This window comes from Sinohyriopsis cumingii, chromosome 12 (genome assembly GCF_028554795.1).
Source record: "Sinohyriopsis cumingii isolate HCF-2022 chromosome 12, ASM2855479v2, whole genome shotgun sequence".
Classification (NCBI taxonomy): domain Eukaryota; kingdom Metazoa; phylum Mollusca; class Bivalvia; order Unionida; family Unionidae; genus Sinohyriopsis; species Sinohyriopsis cumingii.
The window spans coordinates 15658104-15679433 of NC_142972.1; the positions used below are offsets into that span (position 1 = coordinate 15658104).

At 35.3% G+C, this 21330-nt stretch overlaps 1 protein-coding gene across 1 annotated transcript in view; it reads left to right on the forward strand.

Annotated features, from left to right (window-relative positions):
* LOC149786029 (E3 ubiquitin-protein ligase rnf213-alpha-like) overlaps nucleotides 1-21330 on the forward strand; it is a 598535-nt gene that overhangs the window by 379845 nt on the left and 197360 nt on the right. The window contains exons 53-57 of the mRNA XM_089976317.1: nucleotides 5470-5647; nucleotides 10726-10730; nucleotides 10783-10921; nucleotides 13538-13735; nucleotides 20958-21094. Coding sequence (XP_089832443.1) covers nucleotides 5470-5647; nucleotides 10726-10730; nucleotides 10783-10921; nucleotides 13538-13735; nucleotides 20958-21094 — 657 coding nt within the window. The remainder of the gene's footprint in view (nucleotides 1-5469; nucleotides 5648-10725; nucleotides 10731-10782; nucleotides 10922-13537; nucleotides 13736-20957; nucleotides 21095-21330) is intronic.

Consider the following 21330-nt stretch of genomic DNA (forward strand, 5'->3'; position numbering starts at 1 on the left):
ATACCTTTGCTACCAAACAGAGATCTCATGACTGCATCATGCTTGACCTTGTCAATTTCTACCTTGTTTGGTTGGTAAATTTTAATATTGTCTTTTAGACGTTTTATGCACAAATATCGTCTTGCAGAAGGAAACCCATTTTCAATAGCCTTGGTCAGAGCTTTCTTGTTGTCCATGCCTAATTCCATATTCTCTGATATTCACATTTCAATAGTCCCTACATCATTATCAAGTTCTGTTGCCGAATCTTCCAGGAATGCTTTGTACAATTTATACGATGCGTCTTTGTGCAGAAGTAGAGGACAAAGAAAGATAGGATGGTCATTTGTATTTTTCCTCACAACTCTGATTTTTGTACACCAACAATGCCACATAAAAGTTTCCAAAGTCGAATGTTTGGTCAATGCCAATCAGTTGGTTCTTTGTGTTTGTTAAGAAGTGTTTCAGATCCTTTGTTTGTTCTTAGCATAGCAGATAACTGATGGCACTTGTAATTTGTTGTGTATTATAGTTTGTAAGTAAGGGTGTTCATTTAATATTCCCACCTTATCTAAGATCTCATCAGCTACTTTGGTGTTTCTTGCGCAGTTGCTTTTTTTCTCTTTTCCTGGCATGATTCTTCTGGTTTTGTATCACTCTGAAGTCAATTCATGGAGTCGTCTTTTTTCAAGTAACAAAAGATATCTCTTGGTTGCTTCTTGTTCAAATTTTTGTTCATTGTTTCTATGGTTTTTGGGTTTGTTCTTGTGAATGTTTGTCCAGAATGCGCGTTCCCATGTGATTGTGACATTACTGGTTGAATTCCTTGATATTCAAACAGCGCAACATTGATCAAGGTTTGATCAACATTATTTACAAAGTATGAAACCCTTTTCTTAAAAGTTGGATCTCTTTTGAGAGTAGCATAGTACCTGCTTAAGACGACGGTGCTTTCCTCGGCAGGCTTTGGTTCAAGAGGTTCCCAGTTTATCTGACCTTTGCATCTTTTCTTAAGGCAGTACTTATGATTATTGTGCTCAACATTTATCAAGTGTCCATTTTTAACCACAAAATTTGAATTTAATTGTGTTGCCCCTTGCAGTATCCTATATTCCACAATCGTTGCAAAATCAAATTTTTTCTTCGATTCCAATTGACTTACATTGTTTGAGTTAACCACTAACAGAAAACAATTAGAATTATTACCAGGTGGCACCTGACTGTGTACATATTCTTTTTTAGTGATCAGTTTGTATGCTTCATGACCAGAATGCCACTGTCTTGATATTAATTGTTTCATGTTCATAGGAACATGGAAATAGACTGGTTTCGCATCATTTTTTCTCATCAGTGTTGTCACCGTTCATTTCAGTTTACGTAACAGTCATCATTGGTGATTGATTGATCACTCTGTAGTATGCATTGATCAGTGGCAACAATTTGTGGATTTACACTCCCCATCAATGCAGTTGATACAGAGTTGAAAAGGCAGTTGTCATTGCCTGTTGATAGTGATGGTACACTGAAGGATGACAAACCACATTTGTTCATAATTTCTTGTGCATTTCGATCTATTTCCACAAAATCAGACAGGATGGCCTATTCTTGTAGAACTGAAAGGACTCAAGGAACTTTCCCTCTCTTGTTGCTGTGAAGCGGAGACTGTCAACACTGTAATGAGACACCTGTGCTAAGAGGCATAATCCTTGAGTGTAGTTGTTAGTTGAAGTCCCCATCTCTAACGTGAAGCAGTTGTTGCATACATATGGTACTTTATCCTTTTGATAAAAGATATTAAATTGTTCTTCAGATAACTGCTCACAATTGGAATGATTCCATTGTTTGCAAGAGTTGCAAAGTATGCAGTCAGACATACAGTTTAAATGACATTCACCCCAGGGCCAAAATGCTCTCTTTTTGTAGCGGTAATTATGCGCTTTTTCAAAGGCATTGTAGATTTCTAAAACTAGACTGAACTGATAAAGATTTTAGTATATAAACCAACAAGCAGATATGAACTGCAATAAAAATAACCTTTATATACACACCAGTTAAAGACATGTTTATAATGAATGCATATGAGCTAAGCATGCACTTTTCCGCGCAAGCAGAACAAACAAAAGAAACCCGTTTTATACTGATTAATTAATTTGCGGCTCATTAATCAAGCAGATTAATGCCAGGATATCGTTGATTTTGTCCAATGACAGCATGCTCTTTGGTTTCCCTTAATACATTCATTGGATTAAACTCCCCCACGAGTCACCAGTAACATGGTAGCCATTAAGAAAATTAAATTCACAAGTCTTACAATTTGCCAGACAAATCACCTTTGATTTGCTATACATCTTTCATACCATGATAATTATGCTCTCTTTGAGTAGTCTTGGGAGTCTTTCCTTTGGCGATAACCGACAAGGGAAAAACTATACTGATGTTACTTGATAATTATGCAATGCATAATTATACTGATTACTTTTTTATTTGATTTTTTTAATTGTGTGTATGTATACTGGGTAGGTGAGAGTGCTTTGGGACAGTCTTGGGGTCTATTGGGGTAGTCTTGGGGTCTTTCCTTTGGTGATGACTGACAAGGGAAAAACTCTACTGATGTTACTCGATAATTATGCACTGCATATTATGCTGATTACTTTTTTATCTGATTTTGTTTAAATTGTTTAATTGTATATATGCATACAGGGTAGCTGAGAGTGCTTTGGGACAGTCTTGAGGTGACTATGCGCTACCAGAGCCTGCCTTATGTCACTGTTATACTGCAGTCTTGATTGTTGATAATGTATAAACTATGATGCTGTTGTGGTCTCTTGAATTAGTCCTTATTCCATAAGCAGCAATGACAAATGTTTATCATGATATAATTACTCTTCTTTTACAGTGAATTCTAACACAACTAGAACAGTTTGATAATTATAACAAAAACACCACTCACAATATTGAAGGATGATTCTACTTGTAGGTCTAGAAAACTCCGCAAAGATATGACCATCTTTGATAGACATAGGTATCTGGCAACAATATCAACAATTCCCACCAGTGATCTATACGTTGTCCCTCCTTAAATTCTGGAAGTTAATCATTTTGGCGTTACATTACTTCGAAATCATGTGGTTCAATTCCTTGTCATATTTAGCACATTGGTTGCTACTGTAAAGCTCTTTATGGCAAAAAAAGCAAAATGCTATTCCTGGTGTTCAGTTTTCATACAGATTGACCAATTACATTCCCTTAAACTTTGCACTCAAGCTTGCTCATTGACTAACATTTTTCAATGGCTATTCAAACTTGTATCCCACTCAAAAATTCGAATCACCATGTCTAGAAAGCATGTTCATTCCCATCAGTTTCCATTACGCAATGATTCATTGGACAAGTACAAACTTTTGACCAATCAGAAAGCTCTTTACAGTGATCATCTGTTAAATAATATATGGAACAAATACTTATTAGAAAGTTCATTGCAGAATGGGACCAGAGAGAGCATTAAAAAAAGGTTTTGGAGCTGATATTAAAAAAGGGTCCTTCTCGAGTAAAATCAAATTCAGGTCAGGAGAAAACCAAAATTTTGCTTTAAAACAGAAAACAAGAAAACAATCTTGTTTGAGGGTAGTTAAATCAAATTGAAGTTAACAAAAATACATCAACAACAAGAACAACAAAAATTTGAATAAGAAATATAACAAGGAAAGATGTGCAAATAAGTTATTGTTCCTAAAATGAACAATAAAATTATAGCTATCAGAAAGAGGAAATATAAATATTGCTGAAAATCATTCAAATTGTACAAGAAACAAAAAAAATATTTGATTATATCTTATTGATATATTTTACTGAAATGTCAGTGATAATACAACCACAGAATATCACTTTATCTTCAGAATTTTTGGCAAACTCTCAGTGAAATTTCAATCACAAATTCTCGCTGATATTTTCAGAAATGTTGGCAGTCAGTGAAATTCCAATAACAAAATTTTATTGAAAAAAGGACATTTGAGTGAATGTCCAAAAAGTGTCACTGTGATTTTGCTGAAATTTCAGTCACATTGTCACTAAGGTATGATTTTTGTAGAGCATATTTCAGTAGGAAGCAAAACAACTTATTTTTCATGGTAAACATCATTAAGTCCAAAGATTCATCTATGCTTGTAGTTCTTTTGATAAAGTTCCAAATTACGCCAAACATTTCTGCTAAAATCAGTCGAAGTCCAAAATCCGTCTTTAAAGTAGGAAAACAAACTGGACAATCAGAACTTTTACATCTAACAGTTATCCTTTAGGAGGAATATGAAAAATAGTATGCTTCACTATCAGACAGATTCAGTCTATCACCTTAGCTGTGTTCCCACTCTGCCTAAAGTCTGTTTGAAATTTGGTTTTTTTTTAGGTGGAATACACCCTAAATCCACCTAAAATCCAGGCAGAATCTGCCTAAAAATTTTGTACGAGCACATAGGGTAAGATCAAAGGTCTAGGTCATTGTGACTAGAAGAAGAGCAATACTTTCCACACAATAAAAGTAGTTACACATCACAGACCTAAAAATGTTATGGATGGTTTGCACTTGGGATGAAAAAGAGGTCTACAGATTTGGGGCCAAAATATCAAAGATCAAGGTAACTGGCTGAAAAATGAAAAATGGTTTTATGCAGAAAACTTTAAATGTTCTTAACCATATTCCTTCACCAATTTATGTGAGACTTGCACTTTAGGTTAAAAAAAGGAAGCCTATTGATTTTGGGTACTAAAGGTCAAAGGTAAAGTTAACATAGGCTGAGGAAAAGAAAAATAGTTTCTGCATAATACCTTTAGTTCTCAACAATATACACTGACCAATGCCTATAGTGGGTTTCCACTTGAGAATTTTGGGACCAAAAGGTAAATTGTCATGGTCATTGTGATGTCAAAAATTGGTTTAAACAATAACTTTTGTACCAGAACAAGTTTATGGACCAAACTTTGTGAATGGCTTTCACTTAGGGTAATTTTCTCAGATATAAACCTATAACTATTTGGAATATAAATGTCCAAGTTCAAGGTCATAGTAATTCCAATAAGAAAATAATGGTTTCTGCACAGTATATTTAGTTCAGGGCAGTATTCCTTGACCTTTGACCATTGACTCACTGGTCACTAACCTCAAGAATTAAATATGCCCTACTAATGCCTAGATAAAGGACTGTTAAAGACATGGTGGCTTTCTTGGTACCCTTATTCAAAGTTTGCTATATTCTTGGAATAGATGTTTTTGATAAGGTTGATAGCTCATATGTGGAGGAATGTTTGTGGGTTTAATTATGCAATTTTGTGATTAGGTCATTTCAAATAGAAAAAATTAATCCATGCAGGTAATTCCTCATTTATAGTAATTCCCACCCTTTTATTCTACATAAAGAGACAGCTGTTTTCTTTACCATATTTTGAATATGCATGTGTGATACATGAGATCTTTATTTCTTTCATTTTCTTGCTCAGATTGGTTGTGGTGGCAGAGAAAGATGTGGTGTACAAGAAATTCCCTATTCCCCTCATCAACAGGCTGGAAAAACATTTTCTGACAGCGAATACAATCCTTACTGAGGAACATCATCTTCTGGCTGTGGAGCTTGAGAAATGGGCAAACAATTTCAGTGAAGAAAAAAGACCCTTTCTTGTGTATGTACCAAGATTTTGTGTGGGGTAGAAAATATTACAAATGTTTCAAATTCCAATGGTATCAGAGACCACCGTGATCATCATGCACAGTTATTTTGTAAAATTGCATGATTTCAGGCTTGCTATCATCAACTATGCATCCTTTTGTTCATGAGTAGCATACTGATTCTGATCCTGATATGCTTGCCATATCATGTTATGCTGTCAAGTCATCCAGTCATCTGTAATTTCATTTTCATGCTATAGTCGACTGCTGTGTTGGCTTAAGTGGTTAGAGAGTCCACCTCTGATGTGGGAGGTCACAAGTGCAAACCCTGGCCGAGTCATTCCAAAGACTAAAAATGGTACTTGCAGCTGCCTCACTTGGTACTTAACATTAAGAGGTTAGTGATAGGACTGGTCGGCCTAGTGTCAGGATAATGTGACTGGGTGGAACATGAAGCTATGTGTCTGTAGCACAATGCTCCAGTGCTAGACATCACTATAAACTGCCACACTGCAAACATACGAGTGAAAAATTGCTAAAGCTTGGTGTTAAAAATCAACACACACACAAACACATTTCCCTGCAATAACCTGAGTTGTCCACCATCTACAATTCCCAAAATCTCAGAATGCCTAGCACTTGGGGTAAGAAAGAAACCAATCAGTTTTGGAATGAAAAGCTCAAAGATAAGTGTCACCGAGACTGAACAAAGAAGTGTGCTTTCTGCATTATGACTTGAGTTCTCCACCATTTACAATTACTAAAATCTATGGATAGCTTGCACTTGGGTTAAGGAAGTAATCTATCAATCTGGAGCTAAAAAGCCAAATGCCAAGGTTTTTATCACAGAAAGAAAAAAAATGGTGACTTTAAAAATCTATACCATCTACAGGTACAAAATTTTGTGGATAGTGTGCACTACCTCGCTGTACATGTTCCAAGGTTTACTAGGAAATCATGGACAAATGTTCCTAAGAAAATCCTTGGGTGTATTGGTTGCTGACTTTCCAAGGTGATAGTCCAAGGACAATTTTTTTATAGCAGTGTCCAAGGTTTTTATTCCTTAATGTTCAAGGTTGACCTTGGACTTCCAAAGTTTTTTGTAACCAGTACTCTGAGGTTTCCTAGGAATCCTCGGACATGTCCATGGTTTCAAAGCATTCTGAGAATTCCTCAGACATATCGTCTGAGAATTTCTTGGACATATTGTCCAAGGATTCCTCAGACAATTGTCTAAGAATTCCTCAGACACCTCCTGGCATAAAACACCAGTGGAAGAATGCAGAAGAAATATTTCCAGAACTTTCCTCAACTTCTCAATGTTTTTTAAATTTAAAAGTAGTAAGTAGATACGCACCTGGTACGAGTATCGCATTTTGTCCTTCAATTGTCCCAATTTTTTTTTTTTTTAGAAGATAAAAATACCTCCCAGATCCATCGGAGACATCCCCATTTAAGTTGCCAAACCGAGTACTTTTTCCCCAAGGGAAAGAATTAAAAACTAAAACTTTCTGACAGAACTTGAAATGCTTAGTACATTATATATATATATATATATATATATATATATATATATATATATATATATATATATATATATATAATGTTGTTGTTGTTTTTTATAACAAAAAAAAAACCAACATGAAAACTATCTACATACCCTTATTTTAAAACCAGTACAATAGGAAATACACATGGGTGGGTGGGTGGTCTCATAAGCGTATAAACAAAGGAGGCTTTAACAAAACACAGACATTATCAGTGTTTTTAAGACAAGCAAAGTCATGAAGCAGAGTTCATTTACAATTGCATTTGAAGAAAAGAAATCCATTGGTGAAGTAGCTATTGAAGTTCAGAGATACCTCCTGTATACATAAACTTCCCATGTATTTGCAGTTGGGAAACTATTTGTGTCCAAAGGAAATATAGAGGGAAGAGTTCATCTTCAGGTGTTAGAATTTAGGTTTATGAATTAAAATCTTTATCAACTACAAGTACACTAACACAAGCTTGTGTTTTTTACTTGATCCTTTACCACTTACGATTTAGCTATTGACAAACAATTTAACTGTTGACATACATTTTTATTTCATCACTGAAAAGATAGATGTGGCTTTGCAAAGCTTAAATGAGGATTACAGATGTTGCCATTTTACTTGGAAAATGTCTTTTACAATACCTTGTTTATTTAAATTTCATGAATTGCATATGAAGTAATTGCAACAAAAAAATAATCTTACACCAGTTTAAACCCAAAGTTAAAACATTGTTCAAATTTATATCATCAATAACTTTGGAGGTCATTTTTCATTTTGTTAAAACATTAAAAGCCAACTTTCTTTATAAAGTTTGATATTTTTAAATACCCCAAATGGATTCAATGATTTTCAGAGATGGAATCAGTGTTGTACAAGCAGAGTACAACCCCTTCTTGTTGTCAGAAAACAGAATCAAGTGTATGGTACATCCATCACAAATTATTTTGAAAGGGATTAAACTTCAATGTAATTGTGCTTATTATCAGTTGTCATAATAAACATGATAATTAAAAATAGTGCCATGCCAATCATCCATGCAATTTTTTCAGACTCAGTTGTATATTTATAATTATTATTCTTGTAACTAATGTGACAAATAAACAGTGTCAAACATTTTTACACTAATACTGTAATACTTTATTATCCGTCTAAACTGGTACTTTAAACTAACACACAAACACAAATTTTAAGAAAAATGTCATGTGACCCTTTAAGTATTGAAGATTTTGCTCTCAGTTGTTAGAAAATATTTTTTTTACAGTTGCCCTATGTGGTTACATGGCATTAGATTTGGGACACTGTGTTACACTAACACAATTGTATGATGTGATTAAAAGTGTATGAATACTAAGAATTTTTTTAACTGGGGAATTCCAGCATGTATATAGGTTTTGGTTCTTTATCTCATATTTTTATCTCCAGGTAAATAAGATGTGAAACCAAAATATGTGATCCTGTTTGGCACCATGTTGCCTGAACTGAGATGGTACACTGTAAAACCCATATCAATCAATCAGCATTAATTAAGTCAATTTTTTAACTCAAATCCTAGACTTGTTAGTTGTTTTGGTAATGACAAATATTATTTATTATAATAAACCATAAAAATAAGTCCTGAATAAATGTATAGAAATCTCAAAATGTGCAGTTAAAACAGACAAAATCCATTTCCTTTGCTAAAATTTTTCTAGGTCTGCATTTCTGAGCTATGTCCAAGCTAAAAAATGACTAAGTTCTTATTTTCTGGGATTTTCTGAGCCAAAAATAAACTAAGTCATGTCCAAGGCATATCCTAGGTTTTTTTTATGTACAAGATAATGTCTGATGGTTGCTTATAAAACTTGGACAAAATATCAGCATTGTCCAAGATTTCCCAGGTTTTCCTAGAAAAAACATGGAAAAACCTTTGAGAGCCAAGGTTTTAGGTCAAAATTCCAAGTATAACCTCGGAAAATGTACAGCCGGGCATGGCTGATAAATGGTGTCTGCACAAAACATTATGTTCTTTATCATGTTACTTCACCAAAATTTGTGGGGGTGTTTACACTTATTGGAGCTAGAAGGTGTTAATGGAGATACCAGAGTGTGATTTTGAAGCCCAAAACTGGTGTTAAATGCAAGTCAGATGTACATGCTGAATGGACGAAAACAGATGGCATGATGGTCAACCCCTCAGTTCAGTGTTATTTCAAAATTAAACATAGAAAAGGCAAACAGACAAGCCAAATTAAAATACTGACAATTTAAAAGTAGATTACACTTTTTGTTTCTTTTCTCATCACAGTTTAGCCCTGCAGGATCATGTGCTACTAAACCATATAACCCTAGCATAAAGGTTACAATAAATCTAATAAATAATAATCTAAAAATGAAATTAAGAAGTAAAGATACTTTTTGGATCAAAGTACTTCAGTTTGAACAAGTAGACTATGGCATTAATGGATTTAAAATTCTAATACAGAATTATAGAACAGATTAGTCAAGTGCTCATCAAGAAAGTTTAACTTTGCCAAAGCTTATGTTATTGAAATTTTTTATTTTGGAGCAGAAGTATGTAAAAGATAATACATGTAAGCTCTGGAAAATTTTACATAACAGCCATAAAGAACAGTTTTACAGTTTATTCCAGCAGCTAATTTAGCTAAGGATATGCCCCTTGAGACAGCACACTGTGTAAGGGGGTTCTCAGCACAGAACAATATTCATACAAAGATATGGAACACATGACACTCAGAAACAACCAATAGATTAATGCTTATACAACTAGAGGCAAAACTTTTTATAGACTTGGATTTCAGTAAGGGTCTTACAGAGTGGAGCAGGATGAAAGAGAGGTGGATATTGAAGTGTTATGTAAATATTGAACTATGGTTGTTTCTTCTTCCACCTTCATTTTTGTTCTATATCCTCCTTATTTTTGTGACAAGGAGTGATGCCCCCCTTATGATAAAATCCTGGCGGCATTTCTGAATGACTGTTTGCATTTGCTTTTTGTAAGCAAGATCTTGAATGAGTTGGATCTCCAATGTTCCACATCATGATTTAAAGTGGTCATGACCCCAAGATGTTGATTCTCTTAACTCAATTCCAAAACAAGTTTCTCTTCTTAAGGCTCTTCCAAGCAAATTGTTATAATTGGGGCCATTTGCAGTTCGCCCATCACTAACATATCTAGTTTCACTCTCACACAACATTCTAGATACAGACCAATATTCAAGCTGTTTTGACAATGCATCCTGCAGTCACCCATAATCATTTTAAAATATTTCAAGTCTCCTTGATGAATGGTGTACAAATTGTTGTTATGGGTTTAATGGCATTTTCAGCACATGATAGGCTATGCATGGCAGCCATTCTCTAACCCACATGGACATAGGTGAGATGTCTGTTGTCTGTAAAGGTGAGAACCTATGACTATTAATGACCATCTGGGGCTCCTGGTGTACTAGGATTGTGAACTTAAGTTCATTTATGCATGTATTAGCAGGTTCATATAATAATTGTTTCAAAATTTGTAGATCAGTTATCTTGTAAGAGTATTGCATATATTAGTTTTTGTTTATATTATTAAGACATGAAACTTGAAACTGATTATTGTTTGTAATGCAGGCCTGGAAAGCACAAAACAACTTGGTCTGTAGAAGAAGTCTTCATGGGTTTTCATGCTGACACTTGCTCCTCAATTATACTGCATCTCTCACAGGAACTCAAGAGAAAGACTGGGGATTCATCTGATTCCTCCACACAGGTAAGTTCACCTGCATGAAAATACACATTAATGTCTTTTTCTCCTGTTGATGTAACTGTGGTAGTCTGTTATTATGATCAACTAGTCTAGGAATAGAATCTTGGAAGTGGATGAAAATTTTATTATTGCTTTAAATAAAATAGCTGCAAATTGTAATTTTCAGTGCTAGATCATGCTCTCAATAAAAATTTAAATCTTCACCCATTGAACTAATTACTTCAGTAAACATTGTGTATTGTGAATACACGAGCCCTGCAAATTTAGCTCATTGTATACAAAACTATTTATAAAAAGAGATAATCTTTATGCTTTAGTTTTCTGGGGAATAAAATGTGCTTGTATACATTATTCTTTGCTGTATCAGGTCTTGTTATATGTATTATTCACTATATCTGTTTTCTTTAAAAATGTTCCTCTTTGTTAGAAATTGTTTTCTTTCCAAAATGATAATGTTTTAGTGCAAATGGAACATTTATGCAAAATCTGTTATAAAGATGAATTGTTCATTACGTCACTTATTTAAAGCTTAAAATACATTGCACTCATAGCTGGCAGTATCTCTAAAGCTTCCAAGTTTTCAGTCACCAGATGTTTGTTGCTGAAATGAATCAGCATCATACATTTTTGGAGATTTTTTGAATTTTAGCTAATATGAAAATGCGTAGATTATTGTTGCTTACAAATGAAGTATTACCAAAAATGATTTAACCTGTCCTATTCATAGCTATTCCAGGTTAAAAATCTTTTACAGTATATTTTATTGCAGGTTTTCGGGCTGTAAACCACAATGGCCTGTTTATTATAACTGTCTTTTATGATTCGATGCCAAAGATTTCACTCTTGGCCATGAGTGTACCAGTAGTTTACATCACTCAGTCAATAATTCAGTGTAACAAGCATAGTTTCATTTGTTTTTGTTGGTTTGTTTTGTGACAAAGGAGATTTCAGTAGCTGTTTAAAATTACTGAATCAAAATTGTGGCCAAAAAAATTCATTTAAAACATGATATGATGATCCTGCATGCGTGGTCTATCTGGCCTCTGTAATCAGTTAACAGTTGTTAGTTATGTTTTCAAAAGGCAAGGCATGAAACAGTTTTATCTTAATGTTTAGTTGGTCCAAAATGAAAAGGTCCAAAATGAAAATGTTGCCCCTTAGACCTGCAGTATGGCCCATGGTGGCCATTGTTGTGACCACCATTCCTCCTTAACAAATGGTCATATCAACATGGGGCCTTACTGAAACACTTCTTAGGACTTGTAGTTAGTCTTAATTAAATGGTATGGATTTGACCCCCTAAATGGACAGTACAGCGGCAGTCTTGAAATGCAGACTTGATGTCAAACATGTCCATAATGAAAATATTATTTCTAATCTTTCTGAAGGTAGTGTATTTAAAAATGGAGCTTGAAATTCCTATAATAAATAAAGTTCACTTGTGCAAAGCATTTTAACTGAGTTTTACTTAAGGTTGGTATGTTTTATGACAGCAAGACCAAACCCAAAGTGGTTGGCATAGAGGCCATCTTGAAAATCTCTAACATTTTTTGTGATATGTAATGGGATTTAAAACGGATGACTGTATTTTCTGACTAAAATACATTTTGCAATATTTCATTGGTCCTAGATGAAAATGTGCAGATGTGACTTCCAACATGGCCACTCAGAGGATCTGTTTAATGCTCAGCTTCAATGCACATCTATTATGCTAGTAATAAAATAAGGTATCTGATGAGGGTTTGAAATGGTAAAAGCAAGTACTTACATATAAGGGGCACTAGCTGAGTCAGACTTGCAACAAGGTTGTCACTCTGAGACTTCTTGTTTAGCAAAATGACATCTTGCCAATGAGACATAAGTTTGTGTTCTAAGGTTACAAAACTTTGAGGAACTATTGACCTTGAACATTGTGAACATGTATGATATGATTCTGTTTTTACAGAGGCTAACACTGACAATAATAGGTCACTGATAGCTTATAGAAAGTTCACTTATATTCTATCTGATACTTGTACTTTGATTTTTTTAGTCCAATATTTCATTAGTGTGAGTGACTTGTTTCAAATGTATCCATATTCCTGAATTTTGCATTTCCTTTGTAAAATTTAAAATCTTGGCAGACATTGGTTATAAAAAAATGTTGGACAATTTAATATGTTGATCTCCATGTATCAGCACTATGTAGGAAGAGTTTACATTATTTTTTTATTCACCAAATAATTACCAATAATTAGCATTATTGCAAATTAAAACCATTAAACGGAACAAAATTGATAAATCAAAATGTATTAAAGCGTTAATTTCTGGTTAAATTTGTATGCTATGATCTATTTTGGTGATGATTACACAAATAATTGAACATTCATCTCAGTTAAGAGGAGAGTTGCAGTATTATAAGGTAGAGTACCTCAAATAAATAAATGTTCTCCGTGTTCTTTCAGTTTATTGTCAGAGTGCTTGACCATGATAATGATTTATTATACTCAAGCAATTACTCTAGTATGGATGGCATACTAGCATGCAAAAAATGACCATGAAAGTATCACTTTTTTGTCAAACCACTTTATAGGCTTTTATCTTATCCTATAATATTTACTAGACTTTGTCTTCATGTAGATTTTAGATGAAGCCAAGAAGCTTTTGCTATGGTGTGCCACCCCAGATGCTGTGATTCGACTAGAAAAAAGTCATCTGCCAGAAAAACAACAAGAGCTGTTTTCACAGATATACATGAGAGAACAGTGTCATGAAAACTTGGCCCAGTATTTGCATTTCAAGCTTACGATAGAGAAAACAGAAGAGCTGTTTGCACAGGTAATAAAAAGCATATTATTGAATAATACAGAGTTTGTTGTTTGTAAACATTTGCTCATGCATTGGGGGAAAAGTACAAACATTCAGAGTCATTCCTGAGTGCTCAGGCAAATGTTTGCATAGATTAAACTGTGTTTTCATTATTCTTAAACAAATTTATATCACTTAATATATAAATCATATACCACACATTTACCAAATGTACATTTCTTAATCTGAAAAGTTTTGTACTGAATAAACACATGAAGTTCAAATGTTTGAGTACAGCCGATTTTATAAAAGTAGAAACTGTGCAAGAATAGATGAACTTTCACTTTTATGTAGCAGAGTCACCATAATTCTGTTTATGCATATTTTCAAATTTTTTAATTTTCTATTTATGTCCATTGTGAATTCTCAGTTGCATCTTTGTGGCTTTCAAACACCCTTTCTGAATTTGAAATATGTGATTTTGGGATACTGGAATTTCATATCTTCATATGATATTCGGTCGACTCGATATAGTAATTCTAGTATTCAACATCTCAGCAATAATTGCATTGTTACAGTTTAAACGTTTCCTTTAATGGCAGAAATACATTATCTGCTATTATTGTATTAGTATATCTTTTCTTGCTGTTAGATCCCAGTCAAAGGAGCTTAACCCATCCACCAATTAGTAAATTGAGGTCTAAATTAAAAAGCAGCATTATGCCAGTCTGATTTTTCAGTCTACTTTCAAAAATCCTTCTATTCCTTGGACTTTTTTAATGCTGTATTTGTTAATTTATCCAAATCCTTGTTTTTAATTTCATTATTTATGTCCATTTTTTTTTTAAGTTGAAGATTTTAAATACATTACTTGCAAAACAGTGCTTTTTGAGTTTCATCATTCTTACAGCAACCAGTGTCTGCATGGGTAAATAATTCCTGCTTTCTTGGGGTTGGTAAATGTAGGCAGAAAAAGGGATGGTTGCCAAATTGTTGTCCTTGGCCTATCAAAGTGTAGAGTTACCATGCCTTTTGGGCTTAGAAGGGTCCTGCTGCTTCTTCATCTCAGGAGTACTCCTGTTCCCAGGAGGGGTCTGCTACACCTCATAATGTAAGGAAGACACCTGCTTCCAGTTAGGAGGTTGCCCAGTTTCACCAACAAGCATCTCAGACACTGGCTAGGAATGTGTCAAGCTCCCAAGAGGGAAGGATTTTCAGCACTTTCTGTGCAATAAGTTGACACCTGGAATAGTGAGTTCCCCCTTCTTGACACAAATACTATTATCACCCTAGTAGACCTCAGATTAAGTATAAGAGATCTCATTCATCAGAGTCAAAGCTATGAACAGAGATTCTCCAATATAATGTCTATATCATCTGACTAGTCACTGCCTGGTAACTGAGCACCAGATTACCAGGAAATGTGTCTAGTGACAGTCATAGGAGGTCTGTCTAATTGTGCACAGAATGCCATTCACTAGGCAATGTACCAAGTGATATTCACTGAGTGTCGATCACTGGACCACAAGCACTGGGCACTAGGTATGTGGTACTAGCCACTGATTGCAGGGTATGGTGTATGGTTCCAATCTTCCATTTTCTGACTCAGTTTACTGATCACAGAACACCGTGCTGGTGCTGGGTATTGAGCACCAAGTGATATACACCTGGAGCTGGGCATCAGTCTACACTAGTCTTCATACTGGGTACCAAGTTTGTCCACAGGTTGAGAGAAAGGGACTGGTTTGATAACTCCTTCTTTCTCTATGCGTCCATTCAACCTTTATGTGGAACGGGCTTCCAGTTCTAAGGACTGTTCCATGGGAAGAAATGGGGTTGATACCCCTCCCTTGATATTCCCATTCAACCCTCCATGGAGTATGGGTACACCTACCACTCAGTTGTGAGTCAGTTATGTTTCCTTTTATGATCATGCCACCATAGATGATTTTGCTGCGTCTCCAGCAACATCATGATCTATTAACATGGTTGGACCCTTAAGCCTCCCACATTTAACTCCAGTGCATATAAAGTCAGGATTTCTGCAGGGACCTAGAGCCATCTCCCTGTCAAAGCTTGTAAGGTTTTGGAAGCATAGACACTAGTTACTATAACCTCACATGCAAACTGTTCTTTTGACTTCCTCATTCTATCTGTTGAAGAAGTAATTATTGTCCGAAGGTTCATTGCAGAGATTGTTTGAAGCCATTGTCAATACATCAAGACATGCACTGTCAGTGTCTGTGGCACTTTTAAATGATATTTGAGTTCTTTCCAGTAACACTTCTGGGACCATCTACTTTTTTCAAGGACCTCCATTTTGTTCCACCATTCCCAATGGGTATCTCTACATGGTGAGGTATACACCTGTCCAAGGAAGAGCATAGCAGAGAGGTTCAAGAACATACAAAGTTTAGGGGTTTATTCCCAGCTTGTCTTCATTTCAAAGAAAAAGGGAAAGTTTTTACTCATCAATAAATAATAACAAATTCCCTTGTGAAGACCAGCTCAAATGGAGACAACCACCTCAATCAGGAATGCTCTCAGGCAGAACAACTGGGTGGTCTCCATTGATCTCCAGGCTGCTTATTTACATATTCCCATCTTACCAGCCCACAGTAAATTCCTGCAGTTTTGTCTGGGACAGGAGACTTTTCAATTTCAGACTCTTCCTTTAGTATTACCTTCTGCTCCCTGAATCTTAACAAGGATGATGAATGTAACAGCAGTTCAAATAAGGCCTTTAGGGATTTCCATCTTAGCTAGCCAAGGTTCCAATAACCCTATCTACAGCTTGGCATATTGAGCAGATATTTCTGTGCTTCAGGTCTGTGAATTTCTTTGGATGCAGTGGGAAGCCACTGCATCTGATCAAAATTAAGTTGTTCAGATTTGAACGATATGCCTACATAATCCACCAAGGTGTAGATAGGGTTATCAGAACCTTGGCTAGCAAAGATGAGGATTTCCATCCTCCAGTACATTGATGAAAGGCTGATATGTAGTGTCCTCAGACATGCCCTCTGAGGGATCTGTTTCTGTGTTGGGAGATTGTGACTTGACTTGACCTAATCCACGATCAGGAGAAATCAGATCTAATCATTTCTCAGCTTCATTTATTTGGGGATCAGTTTTCTCACCTGTCAAGGAACAGTCCATTTTCCTCCAAACTGACAAATACTTGCTTATTGGGAAGACTAGAAGAAAAAACTTCATTGTTTCGTCATCTCTGCCTCTCTTGGGACAGTGAACATGGCAGCAGAGTTGGTTCTGCTTATAAGGAAGGCTTAATATGCAGTTCCTCCAGTTCTTGCTTTCTAACAAGCTGGAGACCTCATAAGGACCCCTGTCAACTCAGATTTCCATAGGATCCAAGTTTCATCACCAATGGAGTTGGTGTAAAAATCAGGACAGACCCCTGAATGGAGTTCTGGGTTCTTTATGACCTCACTCCTTCCTTTTACACCAAGGCGTTAGCACTCCATTTACATCCCCACCTCAGATTCAGGCTGGTGGGCTTAGTGGATCTCATGGAAGTAGTCCAGCAGGGTCTGTTTTTTTGGGAAGAAGCCTCCCTTCACATCAACAATATAGAAATATTGGTTGGTGGTTTTTTTTGGTACCATATCAAGGGCGCATCAACCAGATAAGACATTGGTGCATCATATTCACACCAGATATTATCTCAGTTGTAGCATGCTTCAGATGTGAAGGAAGCATTCATATTCTTTTCGTTGACTGGATATCTGAAATCTTCCAAGCTGGACATCTTTTGAGGAGATCACACTAAGAGTAAGCCACATTTTGGGCAAAAGAAACATCCTGGCCATCTTCACACCTGGCTCATATATTTTAATCTATCCACCAGGACCAGTTTTCATGCAAGGTTGCCAACTGTACTTCTCAGGCTAAAACTAAATTGACTTTCAACGTTTAAGATGTCAGGTGGAGAATTTTCTATAATTGATGCAGTAGGAAATCTGTTGATCCTATTCTTCCTTGATAACTGCAGTACTTACCCCTCTCTCCTTGAATCATTTCATATTTTGCAAAGAATGGAGAATGTCCTCTCTGTATCAGGATAAGAATGTTTGCAATAACAATGCAAGCACATTCTGCCTGCAATAAAGTTCAAACTTCAGTTTTCCTGCAGCTGGATTTTAATGCTGCTGACTGCACTCCAACATTCCTCCAATCTAAGTTCATCATGAGGAGGAAGTTTCAAGACTGGATTTAAGATGAGCCTCATACTAGTAGCTTTGAGTATTGGCAGAAATTATATGTTTCATCATTTTGACTCTAGTTGAACCAAAATACATATGAATTGCATTTAAATATACCTCTAAAACATTATGAACAATACCATAACAATTAAACTAAACAAAAATCAAAATGCATAAATGTTTCTGCTGAACTTTTCAGTTCAGTCTCCAATTTATTTCACCTCCACCAATGGTTGACCAATTTTTATTTATTTATTTATTTATGTCACCTAAGAAACCATTCTGAATTTTACCTTAAACTCTTTAGATCACAAAATTAGGTAGTCAGTTAACAGCCTGTTATGCACAAAGTCATGTGCTTCATTTTTAATCCAATTTTTCAGTTGTGCATCATTCCACCAATCATTATGGTTTTACATATCGTCCCCAGTAGGCTGGTTTCCATAAAGTATGAATAGTATGCATAAACATGCCTTCCATTCTTTTCTTTTTTCCAGTTTAAAAACCGAAGTAATAGATTTTCAAACTATAAAATGGCACATGTGGGAAAGAGCCTTCAAAAATGCATTCTTGTCCTACCACTGGTAAAATCACCTGTTGATTCTAGTTATAACTGTCCCTAACACAAAATGCACTGCTTTACATGATATGTTTCAAAATGTAAGCTGATCAGGAATTCCAAAGGTCACCAGAACATGAAGCTTTATTTGTATCTCTTGTATCTACTTTATATGATAAGTATATTTTGATTTTATTCAGATTGGAATTATTCCTCTTTGGATGATGTCTTTTGGTGATCTTACTCCACTTCCTTGCAATTTATTATCATTAATTACTGGTGCACAAGAGGGAGGTTTTTTGTGCTTTGGGACCGATTGTATCGGCCCAGTAAGTTATCAAGTCATCGTCCAGTGTGCAGTAGAACATCCTTCTGATGGCAATGATAACTTCACATGACACCTTATCTTCAGCATTCAGCATCCTGCTGGGCTGGCAAATTTCAAATAATAAAAGGTTTAAAACCAATTTTAATTTGTAACATATCCACCTGTTATTATTGCACATTTTGCTCTCCCCTTCCAACTCTGTCATTCAGTTCTATCTTAGTCAAAAATATTGCAATTGTCAGAAGTGGCATTGAGGTATCAGACTAGGATCATATTATATTAGCATTAGACTAATGATTGTGAGTCATTCATCTGTTGTTATTGCTACTCCTCCTAAACTACATGGAGAATTGCCATAAATCTTTACACACATTTATTCCATGGTTTATTTGGTACCAAATGAAAATGGTGCTGCTCTGACATCTAGTATGGCCATCACAGTGGCTATCTTGAAGATTTTGTAATTGCTACTCCTCATGAATGAAAGGTCATATCAAAATGGAACTTTGAACAAAAGACTTTATACTGTCTAGTTGGTAATAACATCAGATATGGACAGCATAGCAGCTGTGTTGAAAATCTTGTCATCACTATTTCACCTTAATGGATAGTCATATTGACCTGTTTTTTTAACAAAATGACATTTTCTGATGTCTAAATGAAAATGTCAATCTGATATATAATATGGCTGCCACTTGAAAATCTTTTTATTGCTACTTCAGAAAGGATTGTCATATCAAGAACAGCTTTCACTGAAACACTTGTTATGGTGTCTTGTTGGTCCAGAATGAAATGATGTCGATCTGATGTCCAGTATGGTTGGCATGCCAACCATTTTGAAAAGCTTCTTACTGCTGTTTCTACTGAATGAAAATTCATATCAGCATGGGGTTTTTACCAGAAGAGTTCTTATGATTAGTTGATCCTAAACATAATGGTGCTGAGCTGATATCCAATATGGCCACCATGTCAGCCATCTTTAAACTCTTAGTATTGCTACATCTCCTGAACAGAAAGGCTTTTTGACATAGAGTTTATACCAGAAGAAATTTTATGACATCTAGTTGGTGTGTCAATCATACTGATATGGTCTCCATGGTGGCCATTTTGAAAATTCTGTTATTGCTACTTGTCCTAGATGAATGGTAATATCGACATAGGGTTTCACCAAAGGACTTCATATGATGTTTAGTTGGTCCTAAATGAATCTGGTGCTGATCTGACATCCTCTTTGGTCACAATATCAACCATCTGGAAAATCTTTTTATCACTACTTCTGAATGGATGATCATATTGACATGCAGTTTATGGGACCTTGGATGTCTAAGTTATCTAACGCATTCTTGTTTACAGATCACTCATATCAAATCTCTGTTTTTGTGGGTTCATGTCTTGGCATTGCCAAAGTGGGTGTTTGAAAAAGCTTGCCAGTAGTTTCACTTGGCTCATTGGTTCTTCCCAGTGTCTTCAGAGAATTTTCCTCCACCAAATACACTGACCATCATGTATAGTCTATCTTGTGCTGAAAAATGGCATTAAGTCCACAAAAACAAGTCAAACATAGGGTTTTACTATTAAGATTTGTAATGATGTCTAGTTGGTCCTAAATAAAAATGGTGCTGATCTTACATCCAGTTCCAGTATGGCTGTTACAGTGACATATGAAAATCTTATTGCTCAGAAATATTAGATACGGTTTCAACACTCAGCAATTGAAAAACAGAATTGTCTTGAATTTTTGGAAATTCTTTTTGGCCGTTTGAGAATCGGTCCCCTAAGGGGACTTTTGTTTATTTAGACCTCCAGTTTCTAATTGGAGGATGGAATAATCTCCTTGGGCTGACGACTGGCACCAGGAAAAGATTCAGAAATTGAATAATTAACAGGTTTATATTATAATATTAAAATTAGTTTAATCTCAATATATTATATTGTGTATTCTGACAAAGTTCATTTGATGATATGCTAATTATTACAATAAAAAAGTTAACTTTACAAGTATGTATATCATCAGTTACTAATATGTTGGTTAGGGGATTGTTGTTTATGAATAAAAACACCTTGTTTTTGTTAATGTATTAAAGTACTACAGTTAACTGACCCTATAAAATTGCAACAATAAATGTCATATCCTTACTCCAGATAACAACTCATTCCAAACTACTGTCAGCTGCAGTCAAGTTGGAAATTCAGCAGGCAACAGAAATTCCACCCAACAATATTGCACTGGAAACTCTTCAGTCCTTTGACACTGAGCAGCAGTTCTGTCGCCAGATCAGGTACAGTATTCAAGACTTTTAATTGATCTTCAGTTGTATTGGTGTATCTTCAGCTGTATTGGTGACCCATGGTGTGTATACAATCCCTTGGTATCCAGCAGTTGTTACTGCAACTCCTCAAACTGCCCCAAGGATGGTTACAAAACTAGTGAATTCAATTACTTGAAGTGGATGAACAGATGGTCACAAAGATTTCAGAACGTGTATGCAACTTCTGAGGGTTTTAATGGTTGGTA